At 37.9% G+C, this 24,766-nt stretch overlaps 1 protein-coding gene across 8 annotated transcripts in view; it reads right to left on the bottom strand.

The window, feature by feature from the left end:
• The window catches only part of PPM1B (protein phosphatase, Mg2+/Mn2+ dependent 1B), an 84,641-nt gene that overhangs the window by 28,600 nt on the left and 31,275 nt on the right, over nucleotides 1-24,766 (bottom strand). For 2 of the 8 annotated variants that reach the window (XM_026072257.1, XM_026072258.1), the window contains exon 1: nucleotides 105-345. The exons of 2 other annotated variants lie outside the window; for them this stretch is intronic. Coding sequence is in view for 3 of the 6 variants with exons in the window: in XM_026072262.1 (XP_025928047.1) it covers nucleotides 18,640-18,945 (306 nt within the window). In the remaining 3 variants the exon portion in view is untranslated. Of the gene's footprint in view, nucleotides 1-104; nucleotides 612-2,224; nucleotides 2,337-15,196; nucleotides 17,038-17,890; nucleotides 18,946-21,924; nucleotides 23,490-24,766 lie in introns of those variants that run through there. 4 more of the 8 variants (XM_026072259.1, XM_026072265.1, XM_026072262.1 and 1 more) reach the window with 4 other exon arrangements.

Here is a 24,766-nt window from a genome sequence, read left to right as displayed (position 1 = left end):
TGTTCACTTGGTTTCTCACAGCTTAGAAAAACAAAACTCAAAAAAACTAACCCAAACCTGGCCTACCCACAGCTGTTAAGCAGTAACAACGATAAGACACATACCGATCCTGCAATTCACTGCACATGACAGGCTGCTGCACCCAGGGCCATCCCCAGGTCAGGATAGCTCTGCACAGGCACAAGCTGGACCCAAGTGAGAGAAACACACTGCTGATTAACAACATTCTCCACACACTTTTTTTTTTTTTTTAATATATAATTAGAAGTAGAGAAAGCAGCCTTCTCCTCCTCCCCCATCTCTGCTACTCTGGTCATGAAAAAGCATCGCCCAAAGTTTAGAGAGAGTGCACTGATTTACATGTGTGCCCTAAGCCTCGGGTCCCCCAAAGCCAGCGAAGCTGCATCCCCCAGAGCAGCCCTCCCCTCGAGCCAGCGCCATTCGCCCAAGCATGTTGAAGACAATGCAAAGGAGTATACACCAGCTGAGGAGCTGCCTTGCACGTTAAAACAAACCTGCCCAGGGGTCAGGGTCCCAGAGAAATTCCAAGGAGTAACTGCATTGCAGAAGCGGTTGCTTTTGGCCTCTCAACAAGAAGACTTTCTTAAAAACTAGGACACAACACAGTATTTACTAATTTTGCCTCAAAAAAGAAAACACTATAGAAGTTGTATAAACTAATAACTATATTCCTGTATGCAATATTCCATTGAGTCACATATGTATTATTTTGTCAGTAGCTGAGCCAAGAGCTAGAAGCTGGTAGAAGAGCTAGGAGGTCTTTTTATCTGACAATTTTAATCCTATTCTTCCCCTTCCTTTCAATGGTGGCTCCCAGCAAACCCCCCCTGTGCTAGGTTCAGATAGCTGCAGCAGATGATCACTTAACTGGGAACACTCAASATAACAGCAATAGTTTCAGTATCTGTAATTCAGTATTGCCAGGAAATTCAGAAGTGGGAAATTACTTGAAAGTCTCACTTCTAATGATTCTACAATCTTACTATGACTGTAAGTTTAAAAAGTTTCCAAGTATGTGTGGTACACTCAGGGCATAAGCTTGTACTCAGTATCTGATTAAGATGTGTTGGTCTCTGCTATATGTTCATTAATCTTCTATGTAATACCAGCCACCTTCCCCCCCCCCCATTTCAATTATTTCATTTCAGTGATTTCATTTAAGATTAAAGTAGGACATGTTTAAATGCAGAAAATTTTTAGATCGTGTACTATCCATCTTGGGACCATAGTATTCTTCCCCTTACTTTTTCTGCCAATGCAGAGTTTCAAACACATCTGCAGATTCCTGCCATACCCAAAAGCTACTTCAAACATCCACGCTTAATAAGAAGCAAAGCAAGTGGGAGGTAAGAGCAAAGAATGACTTAAATCTATCCACTTACAGCATTACTTTGGGCAAGCTGAATAAGCAGAATTTAAGATGGTCAAATTTACAGAGAGGACTTAAGTTCGGTGGGGAGCTGGGAAAGCCCTCGAGTATAACAGAACCAACCTGAGGACACCCTTGTTATTTTCTTCTTTCCTAGACCGTGAGCACGTTTTTAAGTTGTGGGCTGCACATGAGAATATATACTTACAGACATATATGTGTGTGTGTGTGTGTGTGTGTGTGTGTAGCTATGTGTATATGTACATATATACAGAGACACACATACATGCATACAGCTGTGTTGGTGTCTGTGCACTCAGTGATGCATCTGTTTGACCACAAGAAGAACAAGTTAAGTCTCCCAGATTACAACACTGTGTAAAAGCAATGCCTAGAAGATGAAGCTTGACTCCTGTTGTGATTTTTAGAAAGACAGAGCTAAGAAGTATGTAAAAAAATATTTCCAAAAAGGAAATTTGCTGAAAAAAGTCATCTAGGAACAACATTGACAAGCAAACTGTACATTAGTTATCCAAGTTGCAGTGGTGGGTTTTGGCAGGGAGGGGTACGTAGTTTGTTTTGTTTTTTAAATGTGTTCCAAGCCATAATATTGTCTGGTAAGACTAGCCACCACGCTGCAAATTCCAGGTCATTTCCTAAGGGATTAACAGGTACAGTAAACAATCTTACTGCATTTGTAGAAAATCAGAAGAATGCATTCATGCTGGAAGACAACTGCATGATGAAAAGTAAAACTAGTGACCCATTAACAGTGAGATCTAATCAGATTTTAATGCTTTTTTCCTTCTTCCATTTCTCTCTGTAACTTCCTACCTGACATGTAGGCCACAAATCCGAGGCCAGCCGAGCTGTTGGTTTGCTTGGTATCATGTAGTGACAGCATCAAGCAGAAGTTACCCCAGGTCACTGTTGGCATCTCTTTTGAAGAGTGCACTGCAAGTTTGAGTATCTTTGCATTTAATGTTATATGGCATGGACATACAATGAGAGAGGGCAGGTGACAAAGAGCATTTGGGTATGAGAGATGCAGACTGGCACTTCTGCAAGTCCTGGAAGGCATCTCTGGCAGTCAGTGGGACATTGACATAATTTATCATAATAAATTGCAACTCAATAGGCAATACTATATAACCATGGCTCAAGATGCAGTTATGTGTCTAATTCACCAGCACTTAATGCTAATTCAAGGAACTCCTATCCTTGCCTTATTCCTGCCTTGCATTGCCCCCTGCCCTGTGCAAGGTGAAGTATTTAGGTGGCTACGCAGTGAACCGGATTGGAAAACTGATTCGGCGGAAACCAATCTTTTCATTCTTCAGACAAAGCTATTTCTAATGTGCCTGGTCAGCAAAACAACATGAGAATGCTTCTGCCAGCTCAGCACAGAGAGGAGGATAAGGACAGGCTGGGAGATGGGGCCAGGGTACAAGGTTTAAGCCAGCACTGATGAAAAGTTGCTCAGTCAAATCATATTCTTCGTGTCTCACACTCATTGTAGTACATTTCCGTCTGTCCCTTCCAGAAAGTCCTGTCACCTCACTTTACACAGCTGGGAGCAAGGCATGTAACAGTTAAGTCTCACAGTCACGTGTGTGCGTGCGCGTGCATGTGCATGTGTGCACACACACGTGCACTTGTTTGTTTCTCTGGAATCAAAAACAGAGAGAACTTAAGTTCCTTTAAGGACTTACCTAAGACCACATGAGAAATCTGCAGAGTTATCAGGGACTCAGCTCCACTTCACCCAAGGACTATTACCACCCAAAACACTGTTGAAATTCTGGTTCAAAGTGACTGATAGATTTCATCCCCCCTTCATTTTAGATGGTCAATTTTTTGTAAATTTAATGCTGATAATCACCTGCAGGGCTGTGTGTGCTTGAACAAAAAATACAGGTTGGTTACCATTAACATGCATACCTCTTACAACTGATAAAGGCAAATTTAATATTAAAGTGGATAGAAGCTACTGTTGCACCCTGTGCACACATTTAGGAAGCAACTACTTTTTCCCTCCCCTTCTTCAAACATTTTCCAGTTGCAAAACTGCAAATATTTTGTTTATGAATCCTGCCACACATTATTTCTTCAAAGTAGTGTCTATTGTCCTAATGCAATTCCTAAGTAATGCCAAATGCTTATTTATACCCTAAGCAGGACAGATCGTGTCGTAGTTGCTAAGCATTCAGCTGAAAACAAGAGGATTATTCTGCTATGACAGATAAATGTAATGCACGCAAATCTAAGGCTGTATACAGAGGAATCTGCATGCACCACCTCAACCTTCCTCCAGTGCTAAAGGACTGAGAGCCTGTTACCTTCAGCTGCTAAACTAGGAAGCCTACCAAACATTCACACAGACACAGGGACACACTCCCTTATTTTAAAATTAAAACACAACATAAACAATCCTGGAAACAACTCAGTAGCTGTCCTGGTGAACAGAGTGTTTATAGATAGGCTTCAATCATATTTTAGATTAACTCCAGGTTGTTATATAAGAGGAGCTGAGGTACAAACAGGTACAAGTGGAACAGATACATTTAGGCCAGATGTCTGAACCTCAAATACTAAGAATTCTTCTAGAAAACCTGGAGAGAAAATATTGCTGAAGAGCTTAAAACAGAACCTGGAAGATTTCCTAACATGGACCCTCAAAAGCAAGCCCAGGAATCTGGTGCCTCTTACTCCTGTATGTTTTTCCTCGTAGACTCAAAGTAGTTAGCTTCATACAGACAAAAAAGAGCTTACTTTTCACATTTTAAATTAGTTCCTTTTATATCAAAGCAAAACAAGCAACAAGGACCAGACAACATGTGCCTTCATACCGTTATCTCTATGCCTTGCAGAACTGCTGGAATATGATGGCTGCATTAAAGTAACAGATAGCTTATTTATTACCTTCACAATTGCAACCAGGTATCACAGATGTCTGTATTGCTTGTTAGCACAACTGCTAGGCCCCAAGACTAGTATATGTGAATTAGTTATAAAACCACACAGATATTTTATGTTTCTATTACAGAACTATTTCTTTTTTACTCTTAAGTAGTAGTTTGCCTTAAAATTAGCCGATAAATAGAAACTGTAAACTTTGTCTTGAGAGAGGCAGATCACCAACAACTCCCACTGTGCCTTAACTTTTCCCTTTTAAAATATATTTTATGTATGCAGGCATTATGTTTCTGGCTTGCTCTCAAGCAGTTCTGAAATGGTTCCCTCCTGAGCAATTTTATAGTTGAGCAGGGATAACTAGCAGAATCCGCTGAAAAGCATTAAATAGTAAAGAACACACTTCACGTTCTGTGCCAGTTACTCTGTTTACCTTAGTGTTAGATAGGGAAACAAAACCGATCAGTATGTGGGTAGCAATAGCTGCTATCTCCACACAGATTGTCATGGTTATTTCTATAAGATGGAGGGGTTCATTTCCACAAGCGCTCCTTACGTATAATTATTTAGACGTACTGGCCTACTAAGATGTCTGCTGTTTGATGCTATACAAATGCCAAGTAGCTTGCCAGTTATTCAATAGCATACATATTACACCAAAAGTCGTACAAAGGGGTGATTAAGCACCCTAATGTGATAAGTGTAGGAAGATGTTTATTTTTAAAAGTTCTCTTGCTTAATGTTTTTTCATTACATCTTTTGTTACCACTGAAACTGGTCTGACATAATGCATTTTATATCTAAATATAACCTTATTATTTACAGAAGCAGGGCCAAGTTTACACCCATGTAAAAAGGCAAACATTATGGTTGTGAATTTTTCTTCAGTGGCTCCCAAAAGACTGGCAGCTAATCTGACCTTTAAAGCTACATTTCATACAGCATTAAAAAAGTTCTCCCCTGACATGGAAGGCAGCCATCAAAAGTGAGACACCTCTAGAAACAAGTTTCCAATGGGGTATCTTCAGCCCTAAGGGGGTCCCAACCATACACGAGGCTCCCACCATCAGCTTGTGTTTTTAACTCCTAAATACAATTGTGGTCACTTTGTGACCATTTTTTTGATTTTTATTTATGCTCTTAGTCCACTAATGGACTACACAATTAAAGGTTAATGGCATTATAAATGCTGTAATTACCTCCTGCTTGGCTCAGGCAGGGTTTCAGGGGTGGCTTTGGGCAAAGGCGGTGCCTGGGCACCTGCCAGAGCTGCGGGTGCTCAGGCTGCCAATCTCCTTCCTCCATCTGTAATGAGAATAGTTGTCATCTAAGTCTTGCTGTTAGCATATCTGCAACCACAGTAGCAGGCAGAGTCAACGCCTTCTGGCTGCCTTCCCCTACCGAGGGTCAAACGGTACACTGTCACACAGCCACAGAAAAACCTGTTTTAAACTAAACCCCAGGTTTGTTGGCCTCCTCAGGAGGAAGCTCACTCATGCAACTGCACCTCTTTCAGTTTGCACTACTGAAGCTCTTTCTTCTATAGGATTCGGTCATCTTTTATTTCTGTCCTAGGGGATGACAACTTGAAAAGAACTTTCTTTTCCAGCCTAGTCCTTAAAAGCTTTGCTAGTGAGAGACATGGACCTTGATTTTACTTTTGGATTAACTGAGGATGTTGATCATAGACTGAAAGACTGTGTTTCTGAAGCTTTAATAGCTATACACCCAGGAGTGACTCAGTTGTTACTGAAAGACCTCTGAACTGGGAAATCCATAAGACGAACAGAATGCACAGCTAGACAGCCTGACAGGAGCCAAACAGAAGCTCAGAAGTACAATATGACATTGCACTGTATCACAACGACATCCATCCTTCAGTTTACCAAGGGCACGCTGGTAACCATCCCATTGCACACTACATTTGTTCATGCTGCAACTTATGTCTTGCAACAACTTATATTCACTGGACAGTGAGGAAAACTTACTGAGGAGTAAGTTTTGGTCTGTTGAACATTAAGCACTTCCTCATACAGTTGAAAGGGTTTTCAGGGACAAGCTGTCAGGCAACAAATACTGTGTTCTCCTCCCAACTCTGCCATCAATATACTACACAATCAGAACTATCACCCTACTATATAAGCTATATTGCTTTTCACAGTGCCTCAGTTTCCCCATCTGCATGAATCACACACACATCATCACACAATTACATATAGCGTTTCACACTGAGCCTCACCAGAGCTTAGAATAATGAGATTAATCCTTTCCTGCCTGTACTGCTTCCTCTAGATATACCCTGCAATTTGCTTTTTCCCCCCGCCACATACATCAAATTGATGACAGTCATGTGACCAAATACACTCAGGTTGTCCTCCCCTGAAATAGTTTCCTGCTGAAGGACATCAGTTTAGATCAGAAATTGCCAGTCTTTGTACAGCATGTTTCACCCTGTGCTAGTGAAATGCACCCCGAAGCATTACACGACAGTGTCTCAAAACATCCATTGATTCCAGACCAGATTGACAGTCCAGCATCAGGAAAGTGAAAGGAAAGCAATGCAAAGCTAAGCAAAACAAAACAACACAACACAACCAAAAAACCCCCAAACAATGCAAATGTTGGGAGTGAAACCAGCATACCAGTATACATATGTATTTTGTATGTATACATACAAAAATCCTTCAAGTGGGTTCTATGCAATCCTTACATTTAACTTTTTTTTATTATTAAAAACTGTGTTTAGTTCATGAAAAAACTTTCTATTTTTGCAATGCTGTGACAGTCATTTAGTCATATTGTCTTTCATACACCTTCTTCATGAGGATTAATTCCTCCCCCCCACCTCCCTAAGTAAGTAAGTTTCTACAGATGTACTAAAACATACAGAATTCAGTATGTTCAGTTTGGGAGGATTTTTTGTTTTTACATACACAAGAAATGGTCTAATAAACGAGGCATAAAACTCAGGACAGATTCCCATTTCCACACAGCTAACAGTGCAAGTCTCTCTAGATCTGTCTCTCTTTATGAAATGCACACATCCTGTTAATCAACCCAGCTCACATCAGATGCTTCAGGCATCATATCGACAGTGCTTTTTGACTATAAAAAGGTACTGAGACTTTTTATAGGGCAAGAGACCCACCACTGTATGCGACTTCATTTTGCAGTTTCAATCTGGTGGTCTCGACAATGTTGTAATGTCAGAACTGTAATCCTCTACAGCTTTCAAACAGTCATAGATACTACTATCACTAGTAAGGAAAAGAACAAGTACATGGGAAAAACCTACAAARGCCCTAATTTTTCATCCCTATTTTTGTTTGTTTTAATGGACTTGGATTTTCAGGAAGTTTGAAAAAAATTCTGAATTACAATGACAGTGGCAACTGCTCCAGGCTAAAATAAAGGGGAAGGGAGAAGGAAAGAGAGAAGAACCTGTACTTGCTGTAAGTTAGCGAGTACCTCTGCTAGCAGGTAACTTGCCCCACAGCTCCCCCTGCACTCCAGTTATTGCAGTCCCATTCGGGTTGCAGTGCTACCTTGGAATGCAGACGCAAGACAAAGCTGATGACTTCCAGCACCATCTCCCTAACTGTGGCAACCAATTGCAGGCATATTGCAGGCAAAAGTAAACAGAAAACAAAATCAAATATCTTTTAGAAGTGTTATAGGGGGCCCGATCCTACAAACCCTTACATAAACAACTAGCTTTATTCCTATGAACAGGACCAGGAGAAGCAGTAATTAACACATTCTGTGAACACAAGGCTTTTGTCAGTGATCCTACTTCTATACTGCATCCTGAAAGAATTACGTTTTGCAGGTTCTTTCATACTATCCTCCGCCTACCACAAAAATATGCAATTTCCTCACTTCTAAAGTATTTACCCTCTGAATGCTCTTACAGAGGAGTATCACTCCCATTTGAAAAGACACAGAAAGGAGGCACCAGGGCCAGAAATGCTCATGAAAATGTTCCCAAGTTTGAATTTGAAAACTGACTACATTTTCACTGGGCAATTGTATTTACTTAGCACAAGCCATACTGACTACCTCCCAGCAACTATATTTTTCTTTGGAACAGTCTCAAAAACCATTCATATAACATTTCCTATAGCAAAGCCCTTGAAAGAAGTCTGTCTCTTCCAAGCTTGTCATTAAATCAGCAGTGAGATCATGCGGGATCCAAAAGAATAGGAAAGTCACAGGAACAGTCGCAGAATCAGGACCAGAGAGCATCTTGACAAGGTCTGAAGATCCCCAGAGAATTTGGAAATAGCATAAGGAGGTTTCCTGGAAGCAAGAGGTGTGGAGGCAGCAAATTGCCTTTAGTTATCACGTAGGCATAATTGGCTCATAAGAACCTCAGTTACTCACTGCCAGACTTGATCCAACTTAGYTGTCCACCATCATACAGGAGATCAGCAGCACAGGGACGAGGGACCCGTCCTGGACGGCACAGCAGCAGTGACTGCGCGCTTCCAGAACAAAGCCAGTAAGAACACAGAGTCAAATAAATTCCAGCTACAGTTAGCAGGAAGAGGAAGAGTAGAATCTACGTTAGCCGAAAAGGACATTATTCTAAAAGCACTGATAAAGAAATGTAGCACAGGCAGATTTTTTCCCAAAATTTTATTATTATCATTATTATTGTTGATGCAAGCTTTTCCTACAGCAAGAGAAATTTCAGTTAGGTCTTCACTTTGGTATATACCATTATTTGCAAAAAATTAAAAATATGAACTATACCATATCCTTTATACATATATTTTTGCCTGAAAACAGAGCTGTAACATTATATGCTACCTGAACGCATAAGCGCTCTTAAGAGTTTGAAATTTTCTTTTTCAGAATTGCCTAGCATTCAGGGATCCAGTTCTTCAGTACGAATGCTGTTTGGGGAAAGGTCAAGAAAGCACTGCCTGCAGCAAATACCAGACTTTCCATTTTGAACTTAATGAATCCACTAAACTGTGTGGGCTTTTCCAGTGCCAGATCTCAGATTACGTGTCTGTATAAGATAGTTGCAGACACCTTTGACCTAGCTTGTCCATACTAGTGCACCAGGGAACAATTTAACTCCAGATTGAGCAAGTACTTGCACAGTACATTAAAAAAAAAAAAAAAAAAAATTTTTTTTCACTGGTCACTCACGTTCTGGAGTGACAACTATGAATCCCCCTCCCCCCAGAGGATAAATAAAAGCAATTGTCTACTTTTTGTTATATGATGCCATCTCTCATAGTTCTCATGCTTTTAGTTTTGCCATGATACCTAGAAGTGTGTAGCACCAAGTACAGTGGGACTCTAGTTTACTCAAAACAAAAATAGTTTGCATTTCAAAGATAGATCTTCCAGTCATTTCAGAACTGAAGGCTGAATAGAAGGGAAACACTGACAAACATTTTTAAATCAATGACAATGCAATACCCATCTTGCACATTTTTCTCCTTTTTCTTAATTTTGTCCAAACCCTTCTATTTAATGCAGTTCAAAGCATAGGGGCTATCAAGGCCACATTAGTAACATACCTGTAAGAAATTCTAAATTTGCACAAACCTTTCCTTCTGCCCATTTGATCAATGTCTCATCAGGTAATTGGCATACATTAACTAAACATTTAAAAGGAAGAATCACAAGAAAAAAAAATATTATGGAAAAACAAGCAGGAAGAAGCAGGAGCTGTTTGAGTCCTTTCCTTACTCTCAGGTAGCAAAACAGCACTCAAACTCAGCAGAGCCCCTTCTGGTGCTAATGTGGCTATGTTTTCCTTTAATTCGGCTCACAGAAGCAGCACTTGAAATATGGTAACTGCATATAAAAAAAGAGTAGCTACAATTACTCATACTTGGATCTCTGCAGTTACTTCCCTCTAATAAGTTGAACAGGAAATTAAATGCAGTAATTCTAATCTCTTAGGTAGCAGCAGAGAGCTTGCTAAATGCTTTCAAGATAAGGATGATTAGAAATCTGAGTAGATGAATATAAGATATTTCCCCATTTTAAAGTTTGTCACCCAGAACTACAAAAAAGTGTTCATAACTAAAGTAGACATTGAAAAATTGTTAAACCCCACACTTTACCACCTTGCACATTGTTTTTGTTATCAGCGTATTTCCTACAACTAGATCTTGCCAAGTTAAATGCAAATTTTAGTTATCTTATATCTTATTTACAACATTCTTTGCCATTATTAGCATTCCCTGCTCCCAAAACTGTTTTCTACTTAAACAAAACAAAAAACACACACAACACCCCACACTAGAAAAAAACATCTGCTTTACCTACCCAGGTCAAAATTCTTATCCCTCATTAAAAACCTAGATGCATTTGTGAACTGAAGATCAACATCAGAGAAAAATCAAAAAAAAAAGTCTTATAGAGCATTTTCCAATTTCTCCTAAAAAGACAAGTATTATTATTACAAATTTTATACATTCTTTGTCCAAGACTAAGTAGAGACCCACCCTTTTGCATGCTAGATAACTTGCCAAAACCAAAACAGTGTTCGCAGATTGAATTTGATGGCTGATGGTGTTAAAAAGTGTCCTTAAGAAACTAAATAATGAGAAATGTCTTTTCATTACTGCAGTCAGACTCTTAAAACATTACGGAAACATGTATGCATTTACTTTAAAGTTTCCAGTTAACATCTAAAACCCTAGAAAACCAGACTACATGATCACAAAAAATTGTGGCTGCCATATCATCTCAGTTCACTGAGGTGTGTTTTCAACATAGTTCCTCTCATCAAATTTTTAAAAAATATAGTTTAGATTTTTCAAGAAGAAATTGATACTTCAAGGACTATAACACATTTCTAAACATTTCTGGGCACCCTTTCAAATTCTGGACACTAGAACTCCTAAAAGAAATGTTTTAACCAAACAAGGCATGGAGTGCTCATTTTATGAATTTGTCCAGTTTCTTTCATTTAAGCTCTGCAGCTCTTTCAAAGTGATAAAAACAAATCTCAGTTAGTCATTTTCTCAGATAAATTTCTATAGAAGTTTTCATGTTTGAAAAGAACCTTCTATAACCACCCAGCAGAATTTAGAAGCAGCCTGGAAGGCTGAACTTTCAAGAACTTCTCTTGATGGCATTTATGAACTGAATTGCTTCCAACTTCTTAAAGCTCAAAGGCAGGGTCCTTACAATACCAAACACTATTACACTGAAGCCTGTAGCCTCAACTTTTCTACAGTAACTCACCTTAAACTCAAAAAATCTGAGAAAGCAGAAAACAGGGCAACAGCCATCTCGAAAGCAGATCTGACAACAGGTGAGATAAATTTTTTCCAACAGCACTGTTCCAATTAGTTGTCCGCCACACAAGTCCTCAGAGTGCATCTTCCTACTAAACAGTGCTTTCCTTCGTGTATTAGCAAGGGTAACTACTTTCACAGCAAGAATACCGAATTGAAGGAGAATGACTTGCCTCCTCCTACTGTAACCCATCCCAACACTTGGATTCTTGTCAGTCTTTGATAAAGTTTTAAAAGCATGTACTGAGGCAATAATTAGTTGATGTTAATCACAATCACTTATCACAATAACACTAAAGTAAAGCTTCTCCTTCTRGAAATTCCTAGTCAAGCTGCATACAGACAAGGACAGACAAGGAAAGAAAAAGGAAGTACTGGTCAATGGAGGAGGAAATTACCAATAATCCCAATGAGTTTTTAAATCCAGGTATCACAGCAAATGAGAGCTTTAAGAAAGTATTGAAGAAAAATAGGTATGGGGGGGGCAGGGAAATCACCTTTTGGATACAAAGAGAGCAAAGCACAGCAGCACTGATTAAAAAATGCGTGACAATGAATGAAGGAAACAAGAGATAACCTCCAGCAGTGAGCAAAACAAAAAGGAGAGGTGCAGTTATGGTAAGATATGAAAGCTATTTGTCTTTTGATTGACAGAGAAGCAGCTAGGGGGGGACGTAAGATGGTAAACAAAACACAGCTAAGCCAGATCTTTACAGCAAGTTCAAATGAACGAGAGAGCAGGACAAGATCATACTGTCAAGCTGAGAGAAAAGAATGTTACAAAGATTCATGAGATGCCAGGTGGACTTTCAACTGCATAAACTGCAGACTACTTACCTGGATTATACTACAACAATTCAATGATTAGTTACTTTCTTATGCTTTTGTTGAATTGCCTTCATCACTAGGAGCATCCAGTGCAACTGTTCACTTGCACCAATGGAGCTACCTCTCCCTGACTTAAGTTACTTGAAAAGCTAAAAGCAACATGCCTTCAGCAGACAATTCCTAAATATGAAAATTGTTGTTCAGCCCAACACAATCTGTATTAGTTAATAGATTAAAAAATTTCTTGGTACTGTCTATTTGCCAGAATATACTTAATACTTAAGGTTAGGCAGCTACAACTTGTTTTTTGCTTCAGCATCTGTGTTTGAAATATTGCTGTTATATTCATGCATTTACTAGTGCAAGAAATCTTTTTCAGAACAGAGCAAGCAGCAACTAAGAATACTTTTATCTTATTTTCTTGAGATTTTCTCATCCTTCACATCATTTTAGTTAGATACTGTGTTCTTCTGGACCAGTTTCATGTGTTTCACAGCTTACAGCTATTTTTGCCATGGGACAAAATGAAAAAGCTCCAGTTAGTTGCCAGCCACATGTCTTCAAAGTGCATCCTCCTACTAAACAGTGCTTTAGCTTACATTTGTATCTACTTAGATGGAGAATCTATTAGTATTCATTACCATCAGAAAGTCTTTCAGAAGTAAAAATTGCCTACTCAGGCTCAATTCCATGCTGTAACCAATCCCAAGTTCCTACTGATTTTACTGCGATCAGGGCTGTCAATATGAGAAAGTTCACAAGTGAAGTGGCTCACTTACACATTTGGCCCACTTTAGACACGATATCAAGAAGCTACCTCACCACTAGTGGTTAGCGTGTGATGCCCTCAGAGAGCTGACATCTATTCTAAGTGGAGAATTTTTTGTTCGCTCCTTTGCCTTTCCTAAGTAGCAGCTTCATCAGCTCACACAATAGAGGCATGAAAAGTATGGCTGCTTTAGCCCAGTGCTGCAAAGGTTTGTATGCAGGCTGAAGTACGTACATGAAGTTTCATTCTGTTAAGAAGAGACTATCATTGTACTTAACCTTTCACATAAACCTTTCAAGGCAGCCAGGATCACAACACTTATATTTACATTTCTTTACTCCCTTCCATTTACCATGTTATAGAGGGTCAGTTCCTAAAAGACTAAAACAAATCACAGAATCGCTGAGGTTGGAAGGGACCTCTGGAGATCATCTAGTCCAACCCCCCTGCTCAAGCAGGGTCACCTAGAGCACATTGCACAGGATTGCATCCAGGCGTGTTTTGAATATCTCCAGAGAAGGAGACTCCACCACCTCTCTGGGCAACCTGTTCCAGTGCTCTGTCACCCTCACAGTGAAGAAGTTTTTCCTCATGTTCAGATGGAAGTGTCTGTGTTTCAGTTTGTGCCCGTTGCCTCGCGTCCTGTCGCTCGGCACCACTTTAATTTTGATCAAGATTATCAGAGAGAAGATTTGAGAACTGAAAGATTTCATCTCTGGTACAGGAGAACTCATAAAAATGAAGAAAGAAAAAAAAAATCAAGCTGAATTTTGACATGTCAGAGACCTGAGGTGGAAGCGACACCACCCAGTCTCTCAGCATTCTACAGAAGTATCTTTATGTTAGTTCCAGGATGGTGATATAATTAAGAGAATGTAATTTTGAAAAAAAATGTTAAAATTAACAGGTTATGGCATACAGTAAAATACAGGAGCAAATTTTAATCAAACAGATTTCTCACACTAAGAATACAAAGTCAAAATGCATACGTTTGGTTTTCCCCCCAGACTGCTGAAATCTAAACAGTATCTGGATTACACTAAAACCATTATTAGTATTCTGAACACAGTGGATGTATGAATGAAAAGTAGTGCTGCTTTAGAGGGGGGAAAAAAGAAAAAAAGAAAAAGGTCTTGATTTACTTTTACAGTGTAGCTGTGCAGGCTGTGGTCCTAACTCTTTCGAAAAGCTATGTATATGCTTCACTTATACACAATACAAGTCCAAAGCCTTTGATTTCAGGCAGCCTATCCACATTACATAAGAAAATATATATGTAAATGTTTATAGGACTGGAGCCTATGGAGTGTGAGAACTCTTACTACAATGGAATAAGGTATTAAAACAGGCAGTTCATGAGGAAAGCATGCAGGGATTGTGTTGTACAAGCAGCTCCAAAAATAGTTGTAAGAGCAGGAAAACACTTCTTAGAAGACTGAAAACCATGCTTTCCTACAGGTGGTTAATAAATACACCCATTCCACTGTAACACTATATATTCAGACTGGTTATTACCATGCAGTGTCAGTAATATGAAGGGTTTGTTTTCCTTCCCCCAGATAAACAACTCCACTAATAAAATCAGCATTAAGTTTCAATGTAAGAGTGCTCATGTTAAAACAATTCTATCCAAAACTCTGTATAAAAGCAAAACTTTAAAAACCTCAGATCTTTAAGGAACTTTGAGGAAAAGAGTTGACTAAAGAGTTGAGTTTAATCTGAACATTTAGATTTTCAATGAATACTTTCCAGTAGCTGGAATAAGACTAGTTCCAGCTGATCTTGCGACAGATTTGTCCTAGTGAGTTCTAAGTGTTGTTTGTATGTTCTGTCTCCAACTGAGACACCTACTTGGAGATTTTGGGCTTACTGTGACTAAGAACCACATTCCTGATGTAATGAAAACAAACCCATCAATATACTATATAGGAAGAAAAACCTTGTAAATCCTATTTGGATATCTTTTTATACAACACACTTGCATTTTCTTGATAAATCCTTCTCAAGAAAATATAAAGCATATCACACTGTTTTAGCAATCCTTTATTGAAGATAACAAGTTGGTTATGTTCACTGTATTGTATGAAACATCACAATATCATACTGGGAAGGTACTATCAGTACAGGGTTGGACCAGAGCGGACAGTCTGAACAATAAACCATTTTGCATTCTTCATTCCCTATCTTTTAACAACCCCCAAAAAAACAGTAAAGGGACAAATACCTGTTAACATCATCATTTAGAACACTTTAACTTACAAGGCTAAAATCTAATGAATAAATAAAATATACTGTGGCAATAATCCTCTCTAGACCAAAAGAAGAAAAAAAAAAAAAAATCAGATACACAGTGAATCAAAATGATTGGGAAAGCTGGCCTTAGGCACCAGTATGAAGGACCATGTGGTTTTTACAGACTCACCATGGGGATAAAGTTACAGAAAAATACCATGAATTCCATTTCACACAAAACCAGTTGATGACTGTCATTAGCTTAAAACTACACACAAGGGCAATTACATCCTCGCTGAAACACAGTTTAAACAAATAGGAAAATGTTTACAAGGCATCCACAGCATGTAAATCATGTACAGATGGATACATTCATTGTTTCCCCTCCCCAATAGCTTTTATTTTAGATAAATACTTTACTCTTCTCCATTTTCAGCATTTATTGGACTCATTACATGCACAACTCAAAGAAGTCAGAAAAAAAGTCAAGGTTATTGCAAAAATAGAATTAAACTAAGAATCTTCAAGTACCTTACATGACAGCCACTCTGTACCATGCCCATTGTTTATAAAATGAAAGGTCATTGAACCCATGAAAATATCTCTAATATTTTCTTAATTTAAAATAGATAATTTTAAGTGTATTTATAGTAATCTCAAAGTGATAATTTGAACTTCGAAAATAATGCAAACAATTAAAAATTATACCCATATTACACAAGACTTTCGTCTGTATCTTAAGAAAAAAAAGAAAGAAACTATAGAAAAACCACATATAGAACAAAAAAAAAATCACAATTTACATTATAATAAAGGCAAATTTTCAGCATTTTTTAAAAAACCTGCAGCTGTGAGAGATGTCAAAGCAAGTCACTAATAGCTATAAATTCATCAGTTTGGTTTTTAAAAGATTTTCTCTAGCAAGAGTTTAAGGGTGTGTTGTACACATGCGTAAAATTCTTACTGTTTTTAGATGCCTAGAATCTTCATATATTATTGCCAAATACACTTATCTTCAAGCAAGCAGTAGGCAACATATCACAATTTGGACACCGCAGGGAGACCTAACGGTCTGGTAATACAGGTAAAACTGGAAAATTAAAACAAAAAAAAGACAAAAAAAAAATACACATCTGATAGCATATTGCCCAATTGAAATTACTTCCAAGCCACAGAGCTGCAAAGCCTTCCAACTCGGTAAAGTGAAATAAGTAATGTCTCATACAATTACTTGTACTCTTTCATGCTTATACGTTGTAAATCTCATTAAGCCATAGTGTATCTTCAGAGTACAACTACAATCCCATGCACCATGCAGCATGATCTGCTGAATCATTCCTTCCTTCCTTTTTAGGGCCAAAGTTCATTACAGATGTAATCAGTATGCCTGAGGCTGGTAAAAATACTGTAGTACAGGCAATGCTAAGAGTGGCAATATCAGAAAACACAAAAATGAACAAATGATGGAAAATTCTAATATCTTTCTGCCCATTTCACAAAAAGTTGGAAATCCACCAGAATTTTTCCCTTGTATTGAAGAAAACTGATTTAAAAGTTTTTTTTCCCCCTTTCAGAATCAAAAGCATTTTAGTAGATTTGTAAGGCTACCACGGATCTTCTAGATCTCCAGCACCCTACAGGAAAAGAAGAGGAGAAATATTACTACTCACCAATACAAATGGAAACATTTTGTTGCATTTTGGATTTAACTGGCACAATTAAGCAGAACACTAGCATCAGAAAGATGACAAATTCCTTTTTTCATACTTGCCCACTTCCATGCACAAAAATTCTTTGTTCCTCAATTTCATGAAGGAATTCACTTTCATAAAACATGAACCCAGTAAAGCTATTACAGCATAAAGACTTAAAAAAACAAATACTACCTAAAATTGTATTAAACCATAGTTATCAAAAGATACTAATATAGAATATGGAGGGGGGGAATCTATAAAATACTAAGAAATTCAACCCTTAAAAGGTATTCTCATTCACAAGAAATTCCCATAGGATCCTTTTCATTAAGGCAGTGAACTCTATACCTATTTGGAACAACAATATTTTTGTGCTAGTGTTGGAATATGAACTGCACTTATTACATAGCACAAGAATTCCAGTATTAACTTATTAGCAGATTAGTTAATACTGAGAATTTTCAGTGGTAGTTATCACTGACCTACCCAAATGCACGCGCATACATGTGTCGAACACCGAAAGACAGGAAAAAGATTTGGTAGAACATAACCTCAGGTAGACTAGCCAGTTCATTCATTTATATTGCTCATGTTTAACTTGCAACTGAGAAAAACTGCCCTAATACATTAATGATGAATGTGTCAAACCCAAAACTACTCAAATACTTGTAGAAACTAGTGAACATCATAATGAGTTAATATCGAAGGCTATGAGAAGTTTCATGTCAAGATGATAGCATTTCCAAAAAAGTTTATTACTTAAATTGTTTAAAAGACTCAATATGCATACAGATATTATTCCACAGCATATTCTTTATTTTCACTTAAACACAAGTTATTAGAACTTGACACTAGGTACTAATTCTAAGTACATTTTCATTTCTGGATATAGGTTATGCTACAACCTGGAAAGTAACAAGAATACAGTTTTCTAGAAAACAGATATTTGTGATGAACAGTGGATACAATCTAAATTGAAAGAATCATCACATTTAATAAAGAATGAGTGATTTAACCTAAGACATGATAGTTTTTGTAATTCTAGTTGTAACAAGCTATACACAATTCAAATACAAACATGCAGCATGTAGCATTTGATGCTAGGAGAAAAGGGTTGAAGAATTTGCATAATTCAATTAATATGCACAAAGTATGTACGATTAAGATGTGAATTACTTTACAATTAGCATACATGTACCGTCAAAATTATTAAGAAACTTCTTATAAAAAAGGGGGTTTTAAATTYATTTTTGCATTAGCATGTTAGATTCCTATTGTCAGGTTCACAGGATTTAAAAACTGGTATCTTGAATAGGAAGTTAACTGCTTCTTGCTACACAATATAAAATGCAATTCCTATAATATACCATAGTTTTTGAACTTCTAAGGAAAGAAGGGAACTTCATATAAAGAATCTGTACAAATAATCGAGAGCAAAAACAGACAGACTTCTAGGGTAGATGTGACAAATGTTGGGCTATAAATGAAGGAAAATACACCAAGTGAAGAGGTGTCAAATCTGCTACGAGAAACATAAAGACATCACGTTTGTTTATCGCTCATCTCATTCACCCCTGCATCTTCACGTGAGCTCTGTGTTTCAGCGCGGCGATTCCCAGGTTCTGTGGGGGTCTCTGGCAGAGGGTCACCGGGTCCAGCCTGATTAGCTGAAGTAGATGCTGTAGCTGATTCAGCCGTGCACTCTTCTCCCTGCATCTTAGCTAGCCTGTAACTAGTCAGCATCTCTTCCAGAAGGTGGCGGTAGTTCCCCCTATGATTAATTCTCATTTGCCTGAGTGCTTCCACCAATTTTCCCTGTCTTCCACTTTCCTCGGCTTCGCCAGGGTCCTTTTTTTTAAGATTCAAGACCCCAAAAAAATCAGTAGTTAAACTAGGATATTTAGAAAGACATTTTAAAAACATTTTTTCTGGCTGAGGAAACATCAGCTTTGTCATATTTAAATATAAAAACACCTTATTAGCAACACACACCTTACAAAATAGACAAACATGGATTTTTTTTTACAACACAATTTAAAAAGAATGATACTTATTAAAACAGCATTGACAATCATTTCAATTTATTCCGAGCCAAACAGTGGCACCACAGTACCTCCTCCCAATCAACTCCATCTTGGTTGTAGCTGTCTTTCAGTGCATATAGCTGGTATCCTCCCACAACTGCAGTCAGTTGTCAGATGGTGAAAAATTTGAACATTTAAGCTTCTTTAGTCACCAGGCCAATATTTTTTAATTGTGAACTTCTGCACAGCCAATAGCAATACAACTCTGTGAGAAGCTTACTAAAAGCAATAGATAACTCCACTGCTAGCAGTTTAGTTAAAGCATCACATTGAATTGCTCAGTGAACATTCCCTATACATCAGGGACCCAATCTTTGTGTGCATGATGCTGCCATGAAAGAAACAAGCAGTTACCTATCAGCACCTGGAGAGGTGGTGTTTGAACCCTGTAACATACTATTTTTGGCAGATATATCTATCCCATAGAAAAATTAACATACAGAGTACCTAGTTAAGCTCAAATCTGACAACGGCCATCACAAAGCCTGAATACCAAGCACTGATTAAGGAATGGAGGTCTCCTCTGCAAACCACTTATTTGGCAACAAACCTTCAGTTAAGCAGAAGTCAAAAGGGGTTTTTTGTTTTTTTTGCAAAACAGACATGCCTCTGTTACAGTGCTCTGAGACTGATAGCGGATATTTTAACTTTGAGTGCTAAAGCCATAATGTCGCTCTGAGGGAATAAAGCATCTTAAATTATTAATATCTAGCAAGTTATCAAGCTAGACAGATAAAACTACATCAGTGGAAGCTGGCAGTTTTTGCAATACATTAGAGGCAAAATCCAGACTGTTTTCTTCTCACGCTGACCTCATTTTATTGTCATCTACTGCAAAAGCTTGAAAGGCTACAAGCAGTTCAATCACTCATCTACAAGCTCAACAGTAGCATTAAGACAGTATCTTGGGTTCACAAAAATTACAAATGCTATAACGTTGCTGGAATAGAAGCACCAAGACTGATCGGCACAGTTTAAGTTACAGGGGGACAATTTTACCACAAAAATGAGCATTACTGCATACAATGCTATTCCATAAAACTTAATTTATTGCATAAGGACGTATGTCCTTCCACTATGGTTTCCTGATCTCTGACTCTCATATACTGGCATTTTCATATTCAGATAGATCTTCAAGAGCTCACTGAACAGAAGCAGGTAAAAAAGTAATTTTAATGCTTAAGTGGGAGCGTTTTAGTGTCACTTGAGTACAAAGTCAGTGAAAACTCACAACATCAAGATGAGCTACATATATATGTGTGTATATATACACACACACACATATATCTTATTTCTTAGATTTTGACAGAAATGCTACTTATTTATCTAGTAAATATTAAACAAACCAGCAGGGCTGAAGAATCCTAGCTTTTTAAAGTTCAGAAAACATCTAAGTTCCATAATCCCTCTCTCCCACCAGTTTTGCTCTGAGGTTGGCATTAGTAAAGGTAGACCCTAAACCCCCACATTTTACAAAATCCAAATCTTCAAAAAACCCTTTTGGCAGACTAAGGTAAATACTTTTATTCCTGTATAATGCTGTATAGTAAAAGCAGTAAGCAATACACTAGCATCACAGACTCCTGAACAATTCAGATGCTACTAGGAGTCACAGTTAACTCTGGTATTACAGTGTTTCTGATATTGAAACACACAACCTGCTCTGCTCTGTGCCCTGCTTGATGCTGGGCTGTTTTGTTCTTCTGCCATCTCCCTCAGTGTCAGACAACAAGAAACCCCACAGATAATAGTAGGGCAAAAACTGCCTCTTATATGCTATACACTATATTACATACATTTCTCACTAATGATCTGTGCCTAGTATAGAACAGGTCCCCGAAAAGCCCTGGGGATGACAAAGAGTATTCTCCTAGCTAGCATTTCCCTTCCTCAGTGTCCTATTTCAGCTTATTGCTACTGACCTTTTTTTTTTTTTTTGGGGGGGGGGGGGGGGGAGGGAAGATATCTGTAGCAGCCCTTAATAACAGGATCCAATTTAGCAAGTGTCAGAGCATTGTATTAATAAAAGCAAGGGAGTAACAGTCTCCAGCAAGACACTCAAACATAAACCTGGCTTTAAACAAATGCCATTGGAATTGGTAACAACTCACTAACTTTAACATTGTTCCTCATGTTTAAAGTTACATATACATCTAAGCAGCCTAAACAACCTGGAAGTGGAGCCATTAGAAAACATGCAATACTTCTAACAAAAGTGTACTTTGAATTTTAAGGTGAATGATTGACTTGATAGTATTGTAACAGTACAAGAGTAACAATTATTTAAGCTACAAATAAATTCTTTTACACTCCATTCAAAGAGCTGGAAGCACCCAAATCCCAACACATACCAGACTTCTGTATGACCTCAAAGGCACTTATAATGGAACAGAAGTCAATACAGTTATTCCAGAAGTCCCCCTAAAGCAACACTGGCAAAGCTGCTGTAGGTGAGCCCAGTGCTGGGTCACTTCAGCCCTGCAGTTACCAAATACTTTTACTGTGGCCAGATGCCTAAAAGAAAAGCTTTTAATGACTGCTTCATCCTGAAGCCACACTAGTAATCTCTGGACACTGCTGTAGTACTGATGGCTTTCCTCCTCAGTCTCCCACTCTGCACAGTATCTACTTACTTCAGCCATATGCTACAAAGACTTTCAGGCAATATACTCAACAGAATATATACCTGAAGAACAGAAAGAAGTGACTCCAAGAATCACTAGCTCTGATGGGGGGGGGGGGGGAATCTAAGTCAAGCACAATGCTAACTGAAACCTTTGTGGTGCTGAGTAAAAACGAACCTAATCTAGAAAAAGATACTATCCTGGTGTTGCTTTAAATGTTTCCTGAGAGCCAATTTGTCAAGCTATTATGCACCAGTTCACACTTACTCAAGGTAATGGTTCCTAAGAGTTTATAATGTTCATATTAAAAAGCATGCTCTTTAAAAGGAAGTTGCTCTGGTTGGTGGTGGTGGTGTGTTGGGGGGGGGGGTGCCTCTGCATGTGTGCGTTTTTTTTTTTTTTCCCACCCACATGTTTTCATATTTTAACAATTAGTAACATTATTGTTTTGTCAGTGTAAAAAAATTGATTTTAACCTTACATAAAATCATCAGTCAGATTAAGATGATTGCCACATGCAGACTTTTAGGTTAGTAACAGTAGTAGTATGTATTACAAACAATTTTCAAAAACAATTATACATTGCTTAGCCATATACAGGAAAAGATTCTCAAGCACAAGTCAGCTCATCCTCATGCTCTGCAGACTTAGAATCTGGCTCCAGCCCATATTTTTAATATAAAGCTCTGCTCTTCCTTCATACTATAACAGGAACATTATTACCTATATTTCAATTTCATTTGGAAGTGTCATCACCAGGATATACTGCATTTCCTTCCTACCTTTGCTTCCTATTTAAAAGCGAGATGTGTAGCAGCATTATCAAGCTCTGTAAGATGTCTACACATTGTGATATTGAGTAACTGAACATCTTCCTTCCTTCCTCTTCCCCTCCTCCCTGTCCCCAATTATCCAGCTCAAAAAACTAAGATCGCCACCATAGACAGACCTGGAACTAAGGACTGAATGGGACTAACACAGCAGTCACACTTTCCTCACCTTGGAGACAAGGCCCACTGGATTTATCTACTCTCCGGGAGAGTGAGATAACAATTCCTACTTGTTGGGAAAGTGCAAAAAGGAATTGCACCCACCACCCAGGGGCAGCATCCTCCCCTCAAATTTCTTGGGGTCAGAATCACTTAAGACGGAGAATAAAGGTACTGACTGGTGAAAGACATCTCACCAGAAGATCAAATTAAAATTTAAGTGCAATTAACTTTAGATCACTACAGACAATGATTTAGATCACTATCAAGATTTGCACTAAATACCAACAGAAGGCAAAGTTTATAAAGTAAACTGGAGTGTACTGCTCACATTTCATATTAAACAGAAACCCAAATAAAACACTGCTTGTTTTTGAGTGCAACAGTAATAAGGCCAAAGTTATATTCCTGTACATGTATTTTACTGGCTTATTTAGTTCAGATACCTCATTTCATTAAAACATAATGGATGATGTACAAAAATATCCTGAACGTACCCAGTATCCAAAACAAAGTTGTACTGTATGTTAAGATTTTTTGCAAGCTTGCACAGCTATTCAGAAATAAATTTGGACTTGGAAAAAAGATACACAAGCATAATTATGGAATGTGACATTTCTAGAAAGTCAAACTTTTTCTTGAAAATTTTTTAAAATGGATGCTATAATCTTCAAATAAATCACTTTCCCCCAACACTGTAAAAGAAGGAACAAAGTTACTGCTAAATATGAACAATGGTAATAGGCTGATGAAGGTACAGAGTTTTCTGAAGGACTAAGGAAGCTGAGAAGAGGAAAATTTTGCAGATATCTAAAGATACAAAGCTGAATAGTACAACCATTGTCCAACTTGTTTTTTGGTATGGTTGCATAGTGTAAAGAAAGTTAAGAGAACAGTGTTTACTCTGTCGCTCCTGAACTAAAAACCAAAGAGGAGCAAATCCTAACCAATAAAAACAGTGAGATTTCTTCTGTTTCTCTACTTCAGCCCCTCCACCTACACAGCTTTAACTTTAGAGAATGAACTAAATACAGATAATCAAGAGAAAAGATGACACTGGAAGGACGCAAGGATAATTGTAGTAAGACTTTCCACCTTGAGATTGTGAATGTGCAACTAACCTTTTCAAAGCATTTAAAATACAAGCTGACATCTCCCAACTGTAATCTTCACTTCCTGATAGACGACCTTGTAGCTATCTCAGTTAAAAAACTGATAACAAAGGATTTACCAGTAGACGCATGGTATCTTCACAGATTAGTTCATATAAACTCTACAGTAGAGGACAAYGTGTGTGCAAGGTGTGTTTTTTTTTTTTAATATATACCAATTTAACTATAACTGCTATGAACACCAGTTTTTACTTAGTAAATTTTAAGATGAACCCAATAATCAGGTTTAAAGTGACAATAAAACATCTTTCAACATAAAAAAATATACATTTAAGTTTTTAAACCCAACTTATTAGGAACCGGGCAGATGGATGTAAACCATTTTAGAAATCAGAACTGAAGCGAACCCAAACCATCAGTTTACACTGGCCTTAGACCACTGCACATAGGATACATCAAGATAATAGCACTCAAAAAAAAAAAAAGTAGTCAATATTAGTCTCGTTTGTTACATTCAGTGAATAAATGTCTTGTATGCATACAGAAGACAACAGGAGATTAGCTTGCACTGTTCTACTAGATTACTGGATACTAGCCATAATACACAGTTGAGGAATAAATATGCTGACCATAACTTTCAACAAGAATAAACTACCATTTAAAAAAAAACTCTACACTGTTGCTTCACAGATTTGACAGAAAAGCAGTAATCAATTATAAAAAAAAGTCTTGCAGAACTGGGTACCACTGAAACTTGCTGTCTTTTTGAGGATGAAGTTCAGATCAATTTAGTACGCAAAACAAGATTAAAATAACCTGTATGCTATGATACACAATTCATGTTTATAAGATTTCACTGG

The sequence above is a fragment of the Apteryx rowi genome, unplaced genomic scaffold (genome assembly GCF_003343035.1).
Source record: "Apteryx rowi isolate R43461 unplaced genomic scaffold, aptRow1 scaffold_34, whole genome shotgun sequence".
Classification (NCBI taxonomy): Eukaryota; Metazoa; Chordata; class Aves; order Apterygiformes; family Apterygidae; genus Apteryx; species Apteryx rowi.
This window is presented reverse-complemented; position numbering and strand designations above follow the sequence as displayed.